A 19,144-nucleotide genomic window follows, 5' to 3' on the forward strand; every position below is an offset into this window, starting at 1 on the left:
TACAAATGCATTTGCTTTTCTAAGTATTTCTCACATACATTCTTCAAAGCAAACACCTGATCCACACATCCTCTACCACTTCTGAAACCACACTGCTCTTCCCCAATCTGATGCTCTGTACATGCCTTCACCCTCTCAATCAATACCCTCCCATATAATTTACCAGGAATACTCAACAAACTTATACCTCAATTTATATGTACTCAGTTAATGATAAGGTAGATTATCTTTTTAATTAATTTCTATACAATTTGCTTTGCTTGGTTCTTGACTAATGCATCTGTTATAAATCACATGTATATGCAGAAATACTTTTATAACCAAACCAGAGCAAGGACTCTGATTTATTATACTTCCCTTAGACATATGTTCTATATATCATCCACTTTACATTATTATCCAAATACTGGAAGTCTCTCCCTCCCATACTTCTCACTTGCCAGATACTGTACTTGTACTATGAGATGTCTTTCATCATGCCAGTATAAGATTCTTATTCAGTAGCACTATAGGTTAAGTGTTTAGTAGTTTCATGTGTAATACAGTACACACTAAACATTTTCTTTTTTTTTTTGCTTTGTCGCTGTCTCCTGCGTTTGCGAGGTAGCGCAAGGAAACAGACGAAAGAAATGGCCCAACCCACCCCCATACACATGTATATACATACGTCCACACACGCAAATATACATACATACACAGCTTTCCATGGTTTACCCCAGATGCTTCACATGCCCTGATTCAATCCACTGACAGCACGTCAACCCCGGTATACCACATCGATCCAATTCACTCTATTCCTTGCCCTTCTTTCACCCTCCCGCATGTTCAGGCCCCAATCACACAAAATCTTTTTCACTCCATCTTTCCATCTCCACTTTGGTCTCCCACTTCTCCTCATTCCCTCCACCTCCGACACATATATCCTCTTGGTCAATCTTTCCTCACTCATTCTCTCCATGTGCCCAAACCATTTCAAAACACTCTCTTCTGCTCTCTCAACCACGCTCTTTTTATTTCCACACATCTCTCTTACCCTTACGTTACTTACTCGATCAAACTACCTCACACCACACATTGTCCTCAAACATCTCATTTCTAGCACATCCATCCTCCTGCGCACAACTCTATCCATAGCCCACGCCTCGCAACCATACAACATTGCTGGAACCTCTATTCCTTCATTTTTGCTTTCCGAGATAATGTTCTCGACTTCCACACATTCTTCAAGGCTCCCAGGATTTTCGCCCCCTCCCCCACCCTATGATCCACTTCTGCTTCCATGGTTCCATCCGCTGCCAGATCCACTCCCAGATATCTAAAACACTTTACTTCCTCCAGTTTTTCTCCATTCAAACTTACCTCCCAACTGACTTGACCCTCAACCCTACTGTACCTAATAACCTTGCTCTTATTCACATTTACTCTTAACTTTCTTCTTTCACACACTTTACCAAACTCAGTCACCAGCTTCTGCAGTTTCTCACATGAATCAGCCACCAGCGCTGTATCATCAGCGAACAACAACTGACTCACTTCCCAAGCTCTCTCATCCCCAACAGACTTCATACCTGCCCCTCTTTCCAAAACTCTTGCATTCACCTCCCTAACAACCCCATCCATAAACAAATTAAACAACCATGGGGACATCACACACCCCTGCTGCAAACCTACATTCAGTGAGAACCAATCACTTTCCTCTCTTCCTACATGTACACATGCCTTACATCCTTGATAAAAACTTTTCACTGCTTCTAACAACTTGCCTCCCACACCATATATTCTTAATACCTTCCACAGAGCATCTCTATCAACTCTATCATATGCCTTCTCCAGATCCATAAATGCTACATACAAATCCATTTGCTTTTCTTAGTATTTCTCACATACATTCTTCAAAGCAAACACCTGATCCACACATCCTCTACCACTTCTGAAACCACACTGCTCTTCCCCAATCTGATGCTCTGTACATGCCTTCACCCTCTCAATCAATACCCTCCCATATAATTTACCAGGAATACTCAACAAACTTATACCTCTGTAATTTGAGCACTCACTCTTATCCCCTTTGCCGAAATATATCTAGTACAATGTACCTGTACAGTACAAGTGTATAAAGTTCTTTGTTTAAATACCCGTAGGGTAGTGATCAGTAAATCATATTACTAGACGAAGTGTTGTGTTTTACATTAAAATAGTAAAAAAAATTATGAGCACAATGATATTTGGCTCTGGGTCTGGTCTGGTCCTCCTCACATGTCATCGTTCAGTCTACATAATAGTAATTCATATATCATGGTATTTCACATTTCTTTCATGACTAGTGTTATGTTCTTCTTGAAGTATGTAATGAACACAAAATATTCATGAATTATGAATAACCATGAATTTTGGAATATGTTGATGTTCAGAAATTTTCAGCATCTCAGTGATGGTACAGCACTCAAGTAGTTACCTGGAGGTGGCAGTGGTGAGATTGGAGAGGCCATTGAAGCTCCAATCAACCCTCCTGTGCCACTGCTAGTTGTGGATGATGATGATGATGATTGCAAGGTAGCTTGGGGAGAAGCCAGCTCTCCTCGCATAACTCGACGCTGGTACGTTGGGTCAATGGCGCATGCAATATTGGTAAATCCCATTGCTGGGCTTTGCTCTAAGCTGCTGCTGCTCTCGCCTGTTAATTCTACAGCAGGTGTGTCAGGGTCAGGAAGTCTGTAAATAATAAAATCAAGAACATAAAGCTTTCAAAATCTTGCATGTAAATACATGACTCATTTCTCATGCTTTCTCATTATGGCAGGAGAGACAATTAGGTAAAGGTTCTGAGAGTGTTGAAGAATGTGTGGAAGACGAGAACACTATCTTGGAGAGCAAAAATGGGTATGTCTGAAGGAATAGTGGTTCCAACAATGTTATATGGTTGTGAGGCGTGGGCTATAGATAGGGATGTGCGGAGGAGGGTGGATGTGTTGGAAATGAGATGTTTGAGGACAATATGTGGTCTGAGGTGGTTTGATCGAGTAAGTAATCAAAGAGCAAGAGAGATGTGATAATAAAAAGTGTGGTTGAGAGAGTAGAAGAGGGTGTTTTGAAATGGGTTGGTCACATGGAGAGAATGAGTGAGGAAAGATTGACAGAGGATATATGTGTCACGAGGAGAAGTGGGAGACCAAATTGGAGGTGGAAAGATGGAGTGAAAAAGATTTTGTGTGATCGGGGCCTGAACATGCAGGAGGGTGAAAGGAGGGCAAGGAATAGAGTGAATTGGATCGATGTGGTATACCAAGGTTGACGTGCTGTCAGTGGATTGAATCAGGGCATGTGAAGCGTCTGGGGTAAACCATGGAAAGTTGTGTGGGGCCTGGATGTGGAAAGGGAGCTGTGGTTTCGGGCATTATTGCATGACAGCTAGAGACTGAGTGTGAACGAATGGGGCCTTTGTTGTCTTTCCCTAGTGCTACCTTGCACACATGAGGGGGGAGGGGGATGGTATTCCATGTGTGGTGAGGTGGCGATGGGAATGAATAAAGGCAGACAGTGTGAATTGTGTGCATGGGTATATATGTATGTGTCTGTGTGTGTATATATATGTGTACATTGAGATGTATAGGTATGTATATTTGCGTGTGTGGACGTGTATGTATATACATTGTGTATGGGGGTGGGTTGGGCCATTTCTTTCGTCTGTTTCCTTGCGCTACCTCGCAAACGCGGGAGACAGCGGCAAAAAAAAAAAAAAAAAAAAAAAAAAAAAAAAAAAAAAATACATTGAAATGTATAGGTATGTATATGAGTTTAATCTGTTTCCTTGTGCTACCTCGCTAACGCGAGAGACAGCGACAAAGTATAATGAATATAATAAATCATTATCATCATTATTATTATACACAATTGTTGTTTCCTATGTCAGTGATGTAGTGCCAGAAAGCACACGAAGAATGGCCCATCTACCCATATACACATGTATATATACATAAATGCCCATATACATATCAACATATACATACAGACATATACAGATATACCCATGTACATATTCATACCTCCTTGCCTTCATCCACCCCTGTCACTACCCCGCCTCACAGGGAACAGCATCGCTACCCCCAACTTCAGCAAAGTAGAGCCAGGAAAACTGACAAAGAAGGCCACATTCATTCACACTCAGTCTCTAGCTGTCATGTGTAATGAACCAAAACCACAGCTTCCTAATCTACAGCCAAGCCCCAAAGACCTTTCCATGGCTTACCCCAGACGTTTCACATGCTATGGTTCAGTCTAGTGATAGCATGTTGACCCCGGTATACCACATCATTCCAGTTCAATCTATTCCTTGCATGTCTCTCACCCTCCTGTATGTTTATGCCTCAATTGCTCCCTCCACCTCTACCACATATATCCTCTTTGTCAATCTTTTCTCACTAATTCTCTCCATATGTCCAAACCATTTCAACACACCCAATTCTGCTTTCTCAACCACACTCTTCTTATTTCCACACGTCTCTCCTACCCTTTCATTACGTACTCAATCAAACCACCTCACCCCACATATTGTTATCAAACATTTAATTTCCAACACATCCACCCTTCTTCGTATAACCCTATCCATATACATATCTACCATACTCTTTTTATACCATATCTCTATCCTGCCTTGTCATCTCTTACTCAGTCAATCAGCACACCCTCTTCACCTCTCTCAACCATACTCTTCTTATTACTACATCTCTCTTAACTGATCTTGGCATTTCTTATTCAATATATATATTGCGCTCAAATACTTCATTTCCAACACATTCATCCTCTTCCATGTATTCTCATCTATAGCTCATGCCTTGTATCCATACCACACTATAAGGATTAATATACATCCAAACATATCCATCTCTGCCCTCCCAGATAATGACTTCTCTTGTCACACATTCCTTAATGCTTACAAGAATTTTCCCTCCTCATTCACCCTATGACTCAACTCAGCTTCCATTGTTCCATTCACTGCTGTGTTCACTCTTACGTATCTAAAATACTTCATATCAAGTTTTCTCCACTCAAACTCATAGCCTACTGAACTCTCTTTGCACCGCTAATCCTAATAACCTTGCTTTTTTCACATTTAGTCTCAACTTCTTCCTTTCATGCACTCTCTCAAACACAAAAACTTAAATCTGCTACCAGTGCTATGTTATCAGCAAACATATGACTCACCTTCCAGGCCCTCCAATCTCAAGAGACTCCATAAATGCCCTTATCTCCTAGATCCTTGCATTTACTTCCCCTCACCATCTCATCCATAAACAGATCAAACAGCCATGATGACATTAGACATCCCTGCCACAGAGCCACCTTCACCTAGAACCACTCAGCCTCCTTTCTACCTACTCGCACACAGTAGGATATATGTGTCGGAGGTGGAGGGAACGAGGAGAAGAGGGAGACCAAATTGGAGGTGGAAAGATGGAGTGAAGAAGATTTTGTGTGATCGGGGCCTGAACATGCAGGAGGGTGAAAGGAGGGCAAGAAATAGAGTGAATTGGAGCGATGTGGTATACCGGGGTTGACGTGCTGTCAGTGGATTGAACCAAGGCATGTGAAGCGTCTGGGGTAAACCATGGAAAGCGGTGTAGGTATGTATATTTGCGTGTGTGGACGTATGTATATACATGTGTATGGGGGGGTTGGGCCATTTCTTTCGTCTGTTTCCTTGCGCTACCTCGCAAACGCGGGAGACAGCGACAAAGTATAATAAAAATAATAAAAATAAATATATAGGGGCAAGTATGCAGTCTGTTGTTGATGAGAGAGCTTGGGAAGTGAGTCAGTTGTTGTTCGCTGATGATACAGCGCTGGTGGCTGATTCATGTGAGAAACTGCAGAAGCTGGTGACTGAGTTTGGTAAAGTGTGTGAAAGAAGAAAGTTGAGAGTAAATGTGAATAAGAGCAAGGTTATTAGGTACAGTGGGGTTGAGGGTCAAGTCAATTGGGAGGCAAGTTTGAATGGAGAAACACTGGAGGAAGTGAAGTGTTTTAGATATCTGGGAGTGGTTTTGGCAGCGGATGGAACCATGGAAGCGAAAGTGAATCATAGGGTGGGGGAGGGGGCGAAAATTCTGGGAGCCTTGAATAATGTTAGGAAGTCGAGAACATTATCTAGGAAAGCAAAAATGGGTATGTTTGAAGGAATAATGGTTCCAACAATGTTGTATGGCTGCGAGGCAAGGGCTATGGATAAAGTTGTGTGCAGGAGGGTGGATGTGCTGGAAATGAGATGTTCGAGGACAATATGTGGTGTGAGGTGGTTTGATCGAGTAAGTAATGTAAGGGTAAGAGAGATGTGTGGAAATAAAAAGAGTGTGGTTGAGAGAGCAGAAGAGGGTGTTTTGAAATGGTTTGGTCACATGGAGAGAATGAGTGAGGAAAAATTGACCAAGAGGATATATGTGTCAGAGGTGGAGGGAATGAGGAGAAGTGGGAGACCAAATTGGAGGTGGAAAGATGGAGTGAAAAAGATTTTGAGTGATCGGGGCCTCAACATGCAGGAGGGTGAAAGGAGTGCAAGGAATAGAGTGAATTGGAACGATGTGGTATACCGGGGTCGACGTGCTGTCAATGGATTGAACCAGGGTATGTGAAGTGTCTGGGGTAACCCATGGAAAGTTGTGTGGGGCCTGGATGTGGAAAGGGAGCTGTGGTTTCGGTGCATTATTACATGACAGCTAGAGACTGAGTGTGAACGAATGGGGCCTTTGTTGTGTTTTCCTAGCACTACCTCACACACGAGGGGGGAGGGGGTTGTTATTCCATGTGTGGCAAGGTGGCGATGGGAATAAATAAAGGCAGACAGTTTGAATTATGTACATGTGTATATATGTATATGTCTGTGTGTATTTATATGTGTACATTGAGATGTATAGGTATGTACATTTGCGCGTGTGGACGTGTATGCATATACATGTGTATGTGGGTGGGTTGGACCATTCTTTCGTCTGTTTCCTTGCGCTACTTCGCTAATGCAGGAGACAGCGACAAAGCAAAATAAATAAAATAAATAAATATATATATCAAAAGCACATTCTCTTTCACCGAGATACCTTGGCTTATTTGTTTTGCCTAAAGGGAACTGATGATGAGCATGTCTTGATATTTCTTGCTGGGGTACGATACAAGAAAAGTGTGATGTTCCAGGCAGGTCAAGTGAGTTTGGTCTTTGCAGTGGTCTTCCTTGAGGAGCTTGCCAATCTATTTCAGGTTCTTGTCTGGGGGAATCTGGGGAAACATAGGTAGGGCTTGAGATTATACAGTCCCTGACTCCAGGAGATTCCTGATGGGTGTAGCCAGAGGGTCCAGGTTGGTCAGAGGGTTCTGATAGTGATCTTAAAGGTGAGTTGCTGTTTCTTCCACTCTGTGAGGAAAAAGGTAATCATTTAGAACAGTAAATATACAGGGAAACTTGTAATTAAACCCTGACAGGAACTGGCTACTAGCAGAATAGCTTGAATGACCTGCAACTGCAGCTTATTTGGAACCAAATGCAATACAATATCTGTATTTGACAACATCTGTGTTCTACGTTCCTTTTGTTTCTCAGTTGCGTCAAAATATTTTCAAAACACTAATACTCAATATGTACTAAATATAGCTACACTTGTATTTAATGCAACTTCTCAACATTTTCTCTCATGATATCGACAACATAAATAGGAAACTTGTCTTCCCAGATCATTCATAATAGGAAAGATTAGAATAAAATAATAAAATCATTGTAACTGTCATTACTATATGATCAATCTAAATTCAAAGAATTCATTTTGTGAAAAAGAAGACTTTAAAGAGCAATAACAATCCAGACTCTGTTTAGTGCATTTAGTAACAGTTGGCTCCTTGTCTCTATCCCCCATATTTTTTGAGGGATTATGAGCATTCAGTTCACAGTCCAGGTTTCAACCATGCCTGGAATACATTATATAGAGAATGTAAAAGCAACTGATAGACAAACCTGAGAGCTAAGTCCATTGGCATCAGACAAGTCCTCTGGTGGCATATGTGAAAGTTGAGACTGTTTTTTCTGAAGGGCCTTCTGCCGAGCCTTCTCACGAGCTTTTTTAGCTTTAGCGCGTTCCTGTAACATTGAAAACTAATTGGTCTGGATAATAATGCTGAAACACATTCTGTACAATCATTTATCAATCTGTGGCCAGAATGCTATTTCCCACTGTTCAGCAGAGTGACATGCAAAATCTATATCCTGTCACCTCCAAGAAGTGTATAAAACTTTTGGCTTAGCTTACATCCTTCTTACTACATATCCCGTCTCTTTCTTTTCACCTTATTCATACAATTTCTCTTAAGCCTTCCTTTTCATGCACGTTTCTCTCATGCTCAAACCAATCTAACCCACAGTTCTTCACTTCTAGATTCACCCCTATCCTCTTTCATGCCTCATTATGATGTTATTTCTTACTGGCTGCACTCCAAGGAATATTTATTTCAACAGGTTACTATACCTCAACCATGATCCACACATTTGCAAAATGATATCTTAACAACTTATGCAATATCTCAAGCTCTTTCTCTGGCTTCAGGCAACTCACATATCTTTCAAAATTCTTTCTTACATCTCTGCATCAGTTCTTCCACTTTTGCAAAGAAAGGTTCCAATATTTGAAATTTTAGAACCCTCTCCACATCTATACAGTACATACACACCAAGGAACTCAAGGATGGAATCAATAAAAATGAGTATGGACATGAAACTGACATGTATGAAGAGAGAGTGAAGCTCATCAAATGGTTAGCTAAATGTTTAACCTTGGCAATATTATTTATGGAATACTTTGAGAATGAAATTCTAACTTCAATCAGTAATCATCCAAAAATCTGGTTTAGATCAATGATGATGTGTGGTCCTTATGGCCATCTTCCCAAGATTGTGATGTTTTCTTTAATGAATTAAACAACATTCACCCCATCATCAAATTTAAGACTGAAAGCGAAAAAGAAGCCAAACTGCTGTTTCTTGATATGGTGATAACTACATACTCTGATCACTTGTCCTTTAAGATCTACAGGAAGCCTACCTACTCCGAGATTTATATTCATTATTTTTCAGTAAATGATTCTTCTGTAAAAATGTCTGTACTTATGTCTATGTTTTTAAGAGCATTATGGATATGTCATTCCATAAGTCTGGTAGACGAATGCAGTCATAAACGACATATCTATAAGCAGTTATCTTTTCCTAAGTGGTCTGTGAATTCGGTAAATGAATGTAGTCATATATGTCATATCTAAAAGCAGTTATGTTTTCCTGAGTGGTTTGTGAATAAGGCTTACTAGAAAGCTAGGAAGACATTTTATGCATCTAGTAACAAAAATGTGGAAAATGATGATAGGTCTAAATGTTTAGTGTTGCCCTATTCTCTTAACTTAGCTACTGTGAGCCCGAAAATGGGAGTGTATACGCCATCACTTATCCGAAAATTGGGAGTGTTTACGCCATCACTTATCTGAAAATTGGGAGTTTTTACGCCATCAAATGTAGCCACATAAAAGATGTTTACAGTGGCCAAACCAGTAAAAAGTAACTGAGAAATGCTACTGGCACCAGCATTCTGTATGCAGGGATGACCACAAAAATGCGATTGCTAAACAGTGTCATGAAAACGATCACCCTGTAGCCTTTAACAACCCAGTCACATTGTACCCCTCTTCTGATTATGCTCCCCGTAATGTCACTGAATCTGTTTTAATTGCTAATACTAAGAGCTTTAATTTGTCCCCAGGTAACTTTCAAACAGATCCTATTATCAACCAAATTGTTAAGAAAAATTTCCCAAGAGACAAAAACATAAGAAAAATAATTGAACACACATCTTGTTACCCAGGACAACCCCCCCTACATAGCCTCTCTTAACCACAAGGCACCCCCTTTTCCTTTAACGGTCAGGCCAGTGCATAGTCAAGAATGGCAGAGGAAAGAATGAATTTATTTGGTGGTGTTGGGATTTAAAAAACCTTATGAATTGTTTGCTCATGATGAGGCAAATTGTCCCCGGGAAACATGTTGTGCTGCATGCACAGGAAAATTATTATCATTATTATAATCAATTGCCGTTTCCCACGTCAGCGAGGTAGCGCCAGGAAACAAAGAAAGACCCATCCACTCACACATGTCCATATACATATACACATACATACATAAACATACACATACATGAATACACATGTACATATTCATACTTGTTCACTTCTATTCATTCCCAGCTCCACCCCACCCCACCCCAAAGGAAACAGCATCGGCACCCCCTGCATCAGCAAGGTAGAGCCAGGAAACATACAAAGACCACATCTGCTCACATTCATTCTCTAGCTGTCATATATATGCACCACAACCACAGCTCCCCTATCCACCAGGCCCCACAGACCTTTCTCTAGTTTACCTGAGACACTTCACATGCCCTGGTTCAGTTCACTGATGGCATGTTGACCCCAGTAAGGAGAGAAAGGGAAAGGCCTTGGCTGCACCAAGATTGTCTCAGTTGGAGCCTAACCAATCCTTGTGGTGTACACTGAAGTCACCTGTATGAGGATGTGATGAGAGCAGAGCTTCATAGCGAGAAGTCAAATACTCAAAGAGTTGTACAAAGCTGGAGAAACTGGGGGGAAGTAAACCAAAAACAAAGGCAAGGCAATACAGGGTACCTACCAAAGAGTACCTATAACAAGATTTAGCCAGATGGCAGGACTAGCATAAAGCACTTATCACACATCTTTCTTTATGTGCAAGACGTATATATACTTCTCAGATGCCATTAATATTACATGATTATCAATTCTTGGTTCATCTGGGACTGATTTCAACCACACATTAAGTATTCTTTTAAATGTTTTTGTGGAGAAACTCTGAGCCAGATTGAATCAAAGCAAGGAGACTCAAGATCCATGAGGTGAGCAACAGGTGTCTTTGTATTACAAAAGGCACAAACTCCTCCCTTGGAATTGAAATGAAGATAGAAATTAAAGTTGGAGATCTGACTGGGGAAAGGTGAAGCAGCCTTGGACAGTTGGATTTCAGAGTAAAGAAAAAGATCACAGGAGGAGGCAAAAAGGTGGTGTTCTACAAAGGGAAGGTCAAAATTGAGTCTAAAAGCTATAAAAATGGATAGTAAAAGAGCAAGGTCTAGGAGATGTAGTTATGGAAGTGAGTTGGATCCCAGTTGCATGAGTTGTTCAAGTAGGTTTTGGGATCTGACCTACCTAACCCGTTTCACTTGGTGGCATCATTTTGAATCTGCAACAGTGGATTATTTCTGGAGTACTGATAGATGAGATGAAAACAGAAAAAGAAATAAAGATATATGTGAGTTATAAGTTGTCAAGTGTTGTGTATGGAAAAAAGAGGGTGTGGGACTGGGGATGAATGCCAGTAACCCACATGTGGGAAGAAAAAACTAAATAGTTTCACTGTTCCAAGCAAGCAATGTCCACACACAATGTTAAAAAATTATAATTCATAGTGCATCTAATCTTTTTAACATGATAGATACTTTAAGAACAATTACCCAGCTAAATTAATATGAAAACTTTATCAAAGTTTTCTCTGCATCATAGAATGAAATTCATCTCAAGCAGGCAAATCAAAGCTTTTATTCTATACAGACCTGCTCCTGCAGCACCTTGGCCAATTCTCTGTCCTGTGCCTCGATGGCCATAAGCTGATCTCGGTGAAGGAGGTCCCCACGTCTCTTCTTGTCCTGTTCCTGAAGTAGCCGGGCTAACTCCTGTAAATTAGTTGTGCCTGCCTGCACCCAAATTTGACATCGCTAATGCCAATGCCATTAACTTAATGAAAGTTTCAGGGAAAAATAAAAAGCTCAGAACTTCTTAACTTTACTGAAAGTTATTTCATTGTTTAATTCAATAGGTAAAGTTTATTTTAGCCAAATGGGAATCATTCACAGAGAAGATGTAATCCTAATATATGAATAACTTGATTGTCATATACTGAAGCTAATGAAAATGAATATTACTTCCAGTCAAAATAAGATGGCTGCTTTGATGAAAAAATATCCAACATACTAAACTTAGAGGCAACATATTTTAAATGCAGAACAGCTTTCTGTGTGATTAAGAAAAGGGGAAAAACTAGAGTATACAAATGGCTTGAAAAGTTTTCTTATTTTGGTGTTGAACAATTCAGTCCCTGTTACCATTTTCACCTTCTTGAAATCAAATATACTAATCTCAAAAAAGTGTTACCACTTCTATGTTGGCAATATAGACCATACATCACAAAAAAATTTTGTCTGTTCAATCAGATTTCCTTGTCCAGTTTCCACACAGCCAGTCTCTCCATGCTCAATGTGTCAAAAAGAGACATGGGCTTCCAAATCTATAAAACTGCCTCTTACATATAAGTTTTTGCACTATATTACTTCATGAAGTTAGACTGATTTCTATTAAAAGATATAAAGTGAAGAAATGTATCTAAGGATGACTAGGTCCCCCTTCCCCTACAAACATGCCATTGACAAAACACATACATACTACAACTGACCCAACAAGCACTACATAACCATCTTTACAACCAAGTTTAAAACAGAGCTGCACCAAACCTACAATTATCTGAAGCTCCCAAAAAACATATGACTTACCCTTTCTCATCTACATTGTGGATAACACCTATATCCACCAACTTTACAAACACTGTTTCATTATATCTCAAAACCCTTCAGGCCCAAGATGCAACTTCCACTTTGAGTTGCTCACCACAAACAGACACTCTCAAAACCTCATGACACTTTATGACCTGTAGCCCCATGTCAGCACTGTTAAGGTCCCATGAAAGGGACTCCATAGGGGAGAAGGTAAAGTACAGGTGTATGGGTGTACATATAATCATACATCTATACCTCTGATACCTGTTCCCTTCAGGAACTCCCTTAAGGGAGTGGCCATGGCAATAGTCACCATCAGTGCTTAGGAATCCAATCATGTCCATCATTTGTGACAATAGGTCATACTCTGTAGCAAGGTATATGCATCTATGCATGGACAATGCAGGGTAACTAAGTAGTTAGCACTCAGTGTCTTCCTTATGGTAGCTGTATCAAGGCATGATGGGTCTTGGGACATGTTGAAACAGTATTCACAGTGTTGTTGGGATGGGTGATGTCTGGAGCATTGTTCCTCCCAAGTCTGAAACTCTGTGCATGCCATCATCCTCCCAAAAAACTTACTAAGTACACTCAAAAAGCATACTGCTGTAAGTTTGATATTCTTTTTTGTCCCTCTTGCATTTATACAATGGCACTATACAGGCATTCTGCTAATCCTCAGGCACCCTCTCATGATCCACCCATTCACTGAAAATACTGACAAATCAAAACTACAATCAACCCCTTTCTTAAGAAATTCAACTGCAATCCCATCCACTCCAGTTACTCTGCCACACTTCATCTTATGGAGAGCTTTTACTACCTCTTCTCTCCCCATCACACTGTTTTCAATGACTCTCTCACCTTGCATACATCCATGTCCAAAACATCTCACATCTGGCACCCAATCTTTAAACAAATTTAACTACTCAAAATATCAACTCCATCTCCTTTGCACCTCATTTCTGCATGTTAACACCTCCTCAATTGTATCCTTCACTGATGTTCTGATCTGTTCTTGTTTTTCTTATATTGTAGCCTTCTAAAACATTTTCTTATTCGCCCAAAAGTTTGTTGATACTCGTTCACCTCAAGTCTCATTTGCCCTTTTTTCAGCCCTTGCACCTTCCTTTTGACATCCAGCCAATTTTTATTGTACATCTCCCTGTCATTTGCATTCCTTCCCTGTAAATAATGCCCATACACCTCTCTGATAATTCTACTAGACAATAAAATGCATTGTGACAGGAGGTGGGGGCAGCTGCATAGGGGAAGACTGGGAAGGAGTTGGTCACCCATTTAACTTGCCAGAAGGGGTATCATCTAATTGCCAACTTGGTTTTATCATGCTTATGAACCATCTTATTAGAATGGTTTGGTGTGCATCCTTGGTATTCCTAAACTGTCATGTGCTTACCTCAAAGAGACATACACACAACACTACTACTCCTAAGACCTGAATTGTGGTCCTGTTAATTGGTTGTGGTTAGCATTCTTAGCAATGAAGGAGCCCTACAGAGGGGTATCCTACTGCAGAAAAACATGGAAGTATATGTATAATTCATAATATGTGCATAAAGAATTTTGCTGCAGTTTTACCTTATGATAAGCAGTACTGAGTTGCTAAGACAGTGAGCCAAAATAACAGGTCTTGAACTTGCTTTTAGGCTTGGTGAAAGAAAAAATATATGCACAAGCATTTCTGCAACATTAGAATGGCTCTCCTCCTCTTTAAGTTCAAATTCAAGTACATCAGTTCACAAAATAAAAAATATATTTCAATAAAAGTAAGTACAGCACTAATAATATGAAAATTCAATTCTAACTCAAGATTAGCATGAAAATGGTCCATCTTGTGCATCTGCAATGACCTCTTTCTAAACTTACAGCATCTTGTTCCTCCTGCAAGGCTCTTTGCTCTTCTTCATCCATATCTTCTGTAGGCTGTAGACAAAAGTCACTCATATCAGACAAATCAGATGCCAGTGCACTTGCAGTACTCTGTGCCGACTGATCACTGCTTACAGTGCCATTCAAATCACGTTCCCTGGAAATAAATAACTTTTGTAAATTTCTATAGTCATTATACTGTTTCTGAATAGAACAAGAATTTTCAATGAATCAAAACATATTTTTCTGCTCTTTTAATTCAAGTACTGCAAATTTTTCTGAAACATTAAACACCCCATGAACAAAATGTAAAATTTCAGTTTTTTGTCCCGCTTTCAGAATATCTCTTTTATACATTATTGAAGAGAATACCTTAAGAAGTATCATATCTCTCCCTGTATTGATGTAGGAGGTTTTACTGTGTGCTGTGGATGGCAGCATAAGTCTTTCTTGGTGTGATTACATTCTACATGCACTCAAACACATTACACACTGATTTTTATTACAGGCATGATTTCATACATCCTATATCTATCAAAAATTAAATGTATTTCTTCCAAATTTTATTAGCAATATTTCCATATTTCCTAATCACTTACACAGACAGAATATCATCTACATGAATAAATGAAAGTATAAGCTTATTTTCATTATATATATATATATATATATATATATATATATATATATATATATATATATATATATATATATATATATATATATATATATCTTTTTTCTTTCTTTCAAACTATTCGCCATTTCCCGCGTTAGCGAGGTAGCGTTAAGAACAGAGAACTGGGCCTTTGAGGGAATATCCTCACCTGGCCCCCGTCTCTGTTCCTTCTTTTGGAAAATTAAAAAAAAATAATGATAGGGGAGGATTTCCAGCCCCCCGTTCCCTCCCCTTTTAGTCGCCTTCTACGACACGCAGGGGATATGTGGGAAGTATTCTTTCTCCCATCCCCAGGGATAACATATATATATATATATATATATATATATATATATATATATATATATATATATATATATATATATATAAATGAAAGTATAAGCTTATTTTCATTATATATATATATATATATATATATATATATATATATATATATATATATATATATATATATCTTTTTTCTTTCTTTCAAACTATTCGCCATTTCCCGCGTTAGCGAGGTAGCGTTAAGAACAGAGAACTGGGCCTTTGAGGGAATATCCTCACCTGGCCCCCTTCTCTGTTCCTTCTTTTGGAAAATTAAAAAAAAATAATGATAGGGGAGGATTTCCAGCCCCCCGTTCCCTCCCCTTTTAGTCGCCTTCTACGACACGCAGGGGATATGTGGGAAGTATTCTTTCTCCCATCCCCAGGGATAACATATATATATATATATATATATATATATATATATATATATATATATATATATATATATATATATATATATATATATATATATATATTTCTTTCTTTTCTTTTTCTTTCAAACTATTCGCCATTTCCCGCATTAGCAAGGTAGCGTTAAGAACAGAGGACTGGGCCTCTGAGGGAATATCCTCACCTGGCCCCCTTCTCTGTTCCTTCTTAAAAAAAAAAAAAAAAAAAAAAAAAAAAAAAAAAAAAAGAGAGAGGGGAGGATTTCCAGCCCCCCGCTCCCTCCCCTTTTGGTCGCCTTCTACGACACGCAGGGAATACGTGGGAAGTATTCTTTCTCCCCTATCCCTATAAATATATATATATATATTGGTGCAAACAGACTCTATGTAATTAAGGTTACTCAACAAGTGGAAGGTCACCTTTGACAAAGTTGTACCATTAAGAGTACAGTTTTGTTAAAGAACTTATCACTCCATATATATATATATATTGGCGGAATGCGTGCATAGTGCCATTGTACAAAGGCAAAGGGGATAAGAGTGAGTGCTCAAATTACAGAGGTATAAGTTTGTTGAGTATTCCTGGTAAACTATATGGGAGGGTATTGATTGAGAGGGTGAAGGCATGTACAGAGCATCAGATTGGGGAAGAGCAGTGCGGTTTCAGAAGTGGTAGAGGATGTGTGGATCAGGTGTTTGCTTTGAAGAATGTATGTGAGAAATACTTAGAAAAGCAAATGGATTTGTATGTAGCATTTATGGATCTGGAGAAGGCATATGATAGAGTTGATAGAGATGCTCTGTGGAAGGTATTAAGAATATATGGTGTGGGAGGAAAGTTGTTAGAAGCAGTGAAAAGTTTTTATCGAGGATGTAAGGCATGTGTACGTGTAGGAAGAGAGGAAAGTGATTGGTTCTCAGTGAATGTAGGTTTGCGGCAGGGGTGTGTGATGTCTCCATGGTTGTTTAATTTGTTTATGGATGGGGTTGTTAGGGAGGTAAATGCAAGAGTCCTGGAAAGAGGGGCAAGTATGAAGTCTGTTGGGGATGAGAGAGCTTGGGAAGTGAGTCAGTTGTTGTTCGCTGATGATACAGCGCTGGTGGCTGATTCATGTGAGAAACTGCAGAAGCTGGTGACTGAGTTTGGTAAAGTGTGTGGAAGAAGAAAGTTAAGAGTAAATGTGAATAAGAGCAAGGTTATTAGGTACAGTAGGGTTGAGGGTCAAGTCAATTGGGAGGTGAGTTTGAATGGAGAAAAACTGGAGGAAGTGAAGTGTTTTAGATATCTGGGAGTGGATCTGTCAGCGGATGGAACCATGGAAGCGGAAGTGGATCATAGGGTGGGGGAGGGGGCGAAAATTTTGGGAGCCTTGAAAAATGTGTGGAAGTCGAGAACATTATCTCGGAAAGCAAAAATGGGTATGTTTGAAGGAATAGTGGTTCCAACAATGTTGTATGGTTGCGAGGCGTGGGCTATGGATAGAGTTGTGCGCAGGAGGATGGATGTGCTGGAAATGAGATGTTTGAGGACAATGTGTGGTGTGAGGTGGTTTGATCGAGTAAGTAACGTAAGGGTAAGAGAGATGTGTGGAAATAAAAAGAGCGTGGTTGAGAGAGCAGAAGAGGGTGTTTTGAAATGGTTTGGGCACATGGAGAGAATGAGTGAGGAAAGATTGACCAAGAGGATATATGTGTCGGAGGTGGAGGGAACGAGGAGAAGAGGGAGACCAAATTGGAGGTGGAAAGATGGAGTGAAAAAGATTTTGTGTGATCGGGGCCTGAACATGCAGGAGGGTGAAAGAAGGGCAAGGAATAGAGTGAATTGGAGCGATGTGGTATACAGGGGTTGACGTGCTGTCAGTGGATTGAATCAAGGCATGTGAAGCGTCTGGGGTAAACCATGGAAAGCTGTGTAGGTATGTATATTTGCGTGTGTGGACGTGTGTATGTACGTGTGTATGGGGGTTGGGCCATTTCTTTCGTCTGTTTCCTCGCGCTACCTCGCAAACGCGGGAGACAGCGACAAAGTATAAAAAAAAAAAAAAAAAAAAAAAAAATATATATATGAAAAATAATACAAAAGGATTTGCTTCATGTACTGTAATAATGACTATTTAAGATGCTGCATAAATCTTGCCTCTCACTATGATGAAAGTTGCATTCTTTTCATCATGGGTGACTAATGCATGATATCATTTCTAGCTGCACTGTTTGGTTGTTACTGATATTTGTGAAATTCAAATGAAGGTGCAAAGGTTTAAAAACCACAAATGTGGTTCCGTGCAACATGCTATGTCCAATCACAAAAAATGCTCAGTGCAGTGAATGATTTAAACATCAAAGGGTGATCATTCTTCATATCATGTAATGCATCAGCAAGGTAGAATATGCTGTGCTTTGTAAGGCTTGTTAAATAATTTCCTCTTTTTTTTCATCTGAAAGGTAAGACATATTCACCTTTCTTCATAATGTGAGGAAGGGCAGATTAATAATAAAAAAGACTGCAGTAACAGAAAATGGCATACTAGTATGAAAAATGTAATTCATGCAAAATATTTCTAGGAACCACATTCTAAAATGGGGTGATGACCAGTACAAAACTGGCAGCTCTGTCATACCAAGGAGTCAGACCAGGCAAATCTGGGAAACTTTCATGATGTCATAAACATATGCTACCTTTTGGTAAACAAAATATAAGATCAAGAAGAAAAATACTCTACCTGCTTTTTTTGCGAGACAGTAAGGCCACATTGTCACTCCCTGTGTTTATGCCCAGGTAAGCTGCTTCTCTTTCAACTTGACGCAACTCCCGAGATTGTCGTACGGATTCTTTTTCACGTTCCTGAGTAAAGAATTCCTTTGTACATCTAACACTAGTTATTCCCTTCATAGTGAATCTCAAAAGAAAAGCAATGGACAAATTTGCTATGAACAATGGTACCGGGTAAAAGGATGTATAATGAAAGGCAGAAGAAAAGAGCAGCAAAAGTTACAGTAAAAGGAGAAGCATCGACAGAAAAATTTTTTATGCATTATTTCAAACTATATCTTATTCATATAAACTTAATGTAAAGGTATGAAGATTTCTTCAAAGAATCAGCATAGACATTAGAAATGGTACTATTCTCTAGTGGAATGCATGGTCATCTATGTAATCTGCCAATCTAGACCCATTCCTTTGATGAGACAAATGAACACAAGTTGACCAACCAAGATTATGAACCAATAAA

The 19,144-nt window shown here is 39.4% G+C and overlaps 1 protein-coding gene across 4 annotated transcripts in view; it reads right to left on the reverse strand.

The window, feature by feature from the left end:
- Positions 1-19,144, reverse strand: part of LOC139756100 (uncharacterized) — a 48,954-nt gene that overhangs the window by 17,470 nt on the left and 12,340 nt on the right. For 2 of the 4 annotated variants that reach the window (XM_071675171.1, XM_071675167.1), the window contains 6 exons: positions 18,635-18,756; positions 14,538-14,697; positions 11,655-11,795; positions 7,991-8,113; positions 7,086-7,396; positions 2,456-2,712 (listed from right to left, as the gene is read on the reverse strand). In XM_071675171.1, coding sequence (XP_071531272.1) covers positions 2,456-2,712; positions 7,086-7,396; positions 7,991-8,113; positions 11,655-11,795; positions 14,538-14,697; positions 18,635-18,756 — 1,114 coding nt within the window. The remainder of the gene's footprint in view (positions 1-2,455; positions 2,713-7,085; positions 7,397-7,990; positions 8,114-11,654; positions 11,796-14,537; positions 14,698-18,634; positions 18,757-19,144) is intronic. The other 2 variants (XM_071675169.1, XM_071675168.1) reach the window with 2 other exon arrangements.

Source organism: Panulirus ornatus, chromosome 20 (assembly GCF_036320965.1).
Source record: "Panulirus ornatus isolate Po-2019 chromosome 20, ASM3632096v1, whole genome shotgun sequence".
Classification (NCBI taxonomy): domain Eukaryota; kingdom Metazoa; phylum Arthropoda; class Malacostraca; order Decapoda; family Palinuridae; genus Panulirus; species Panulirus ornatus.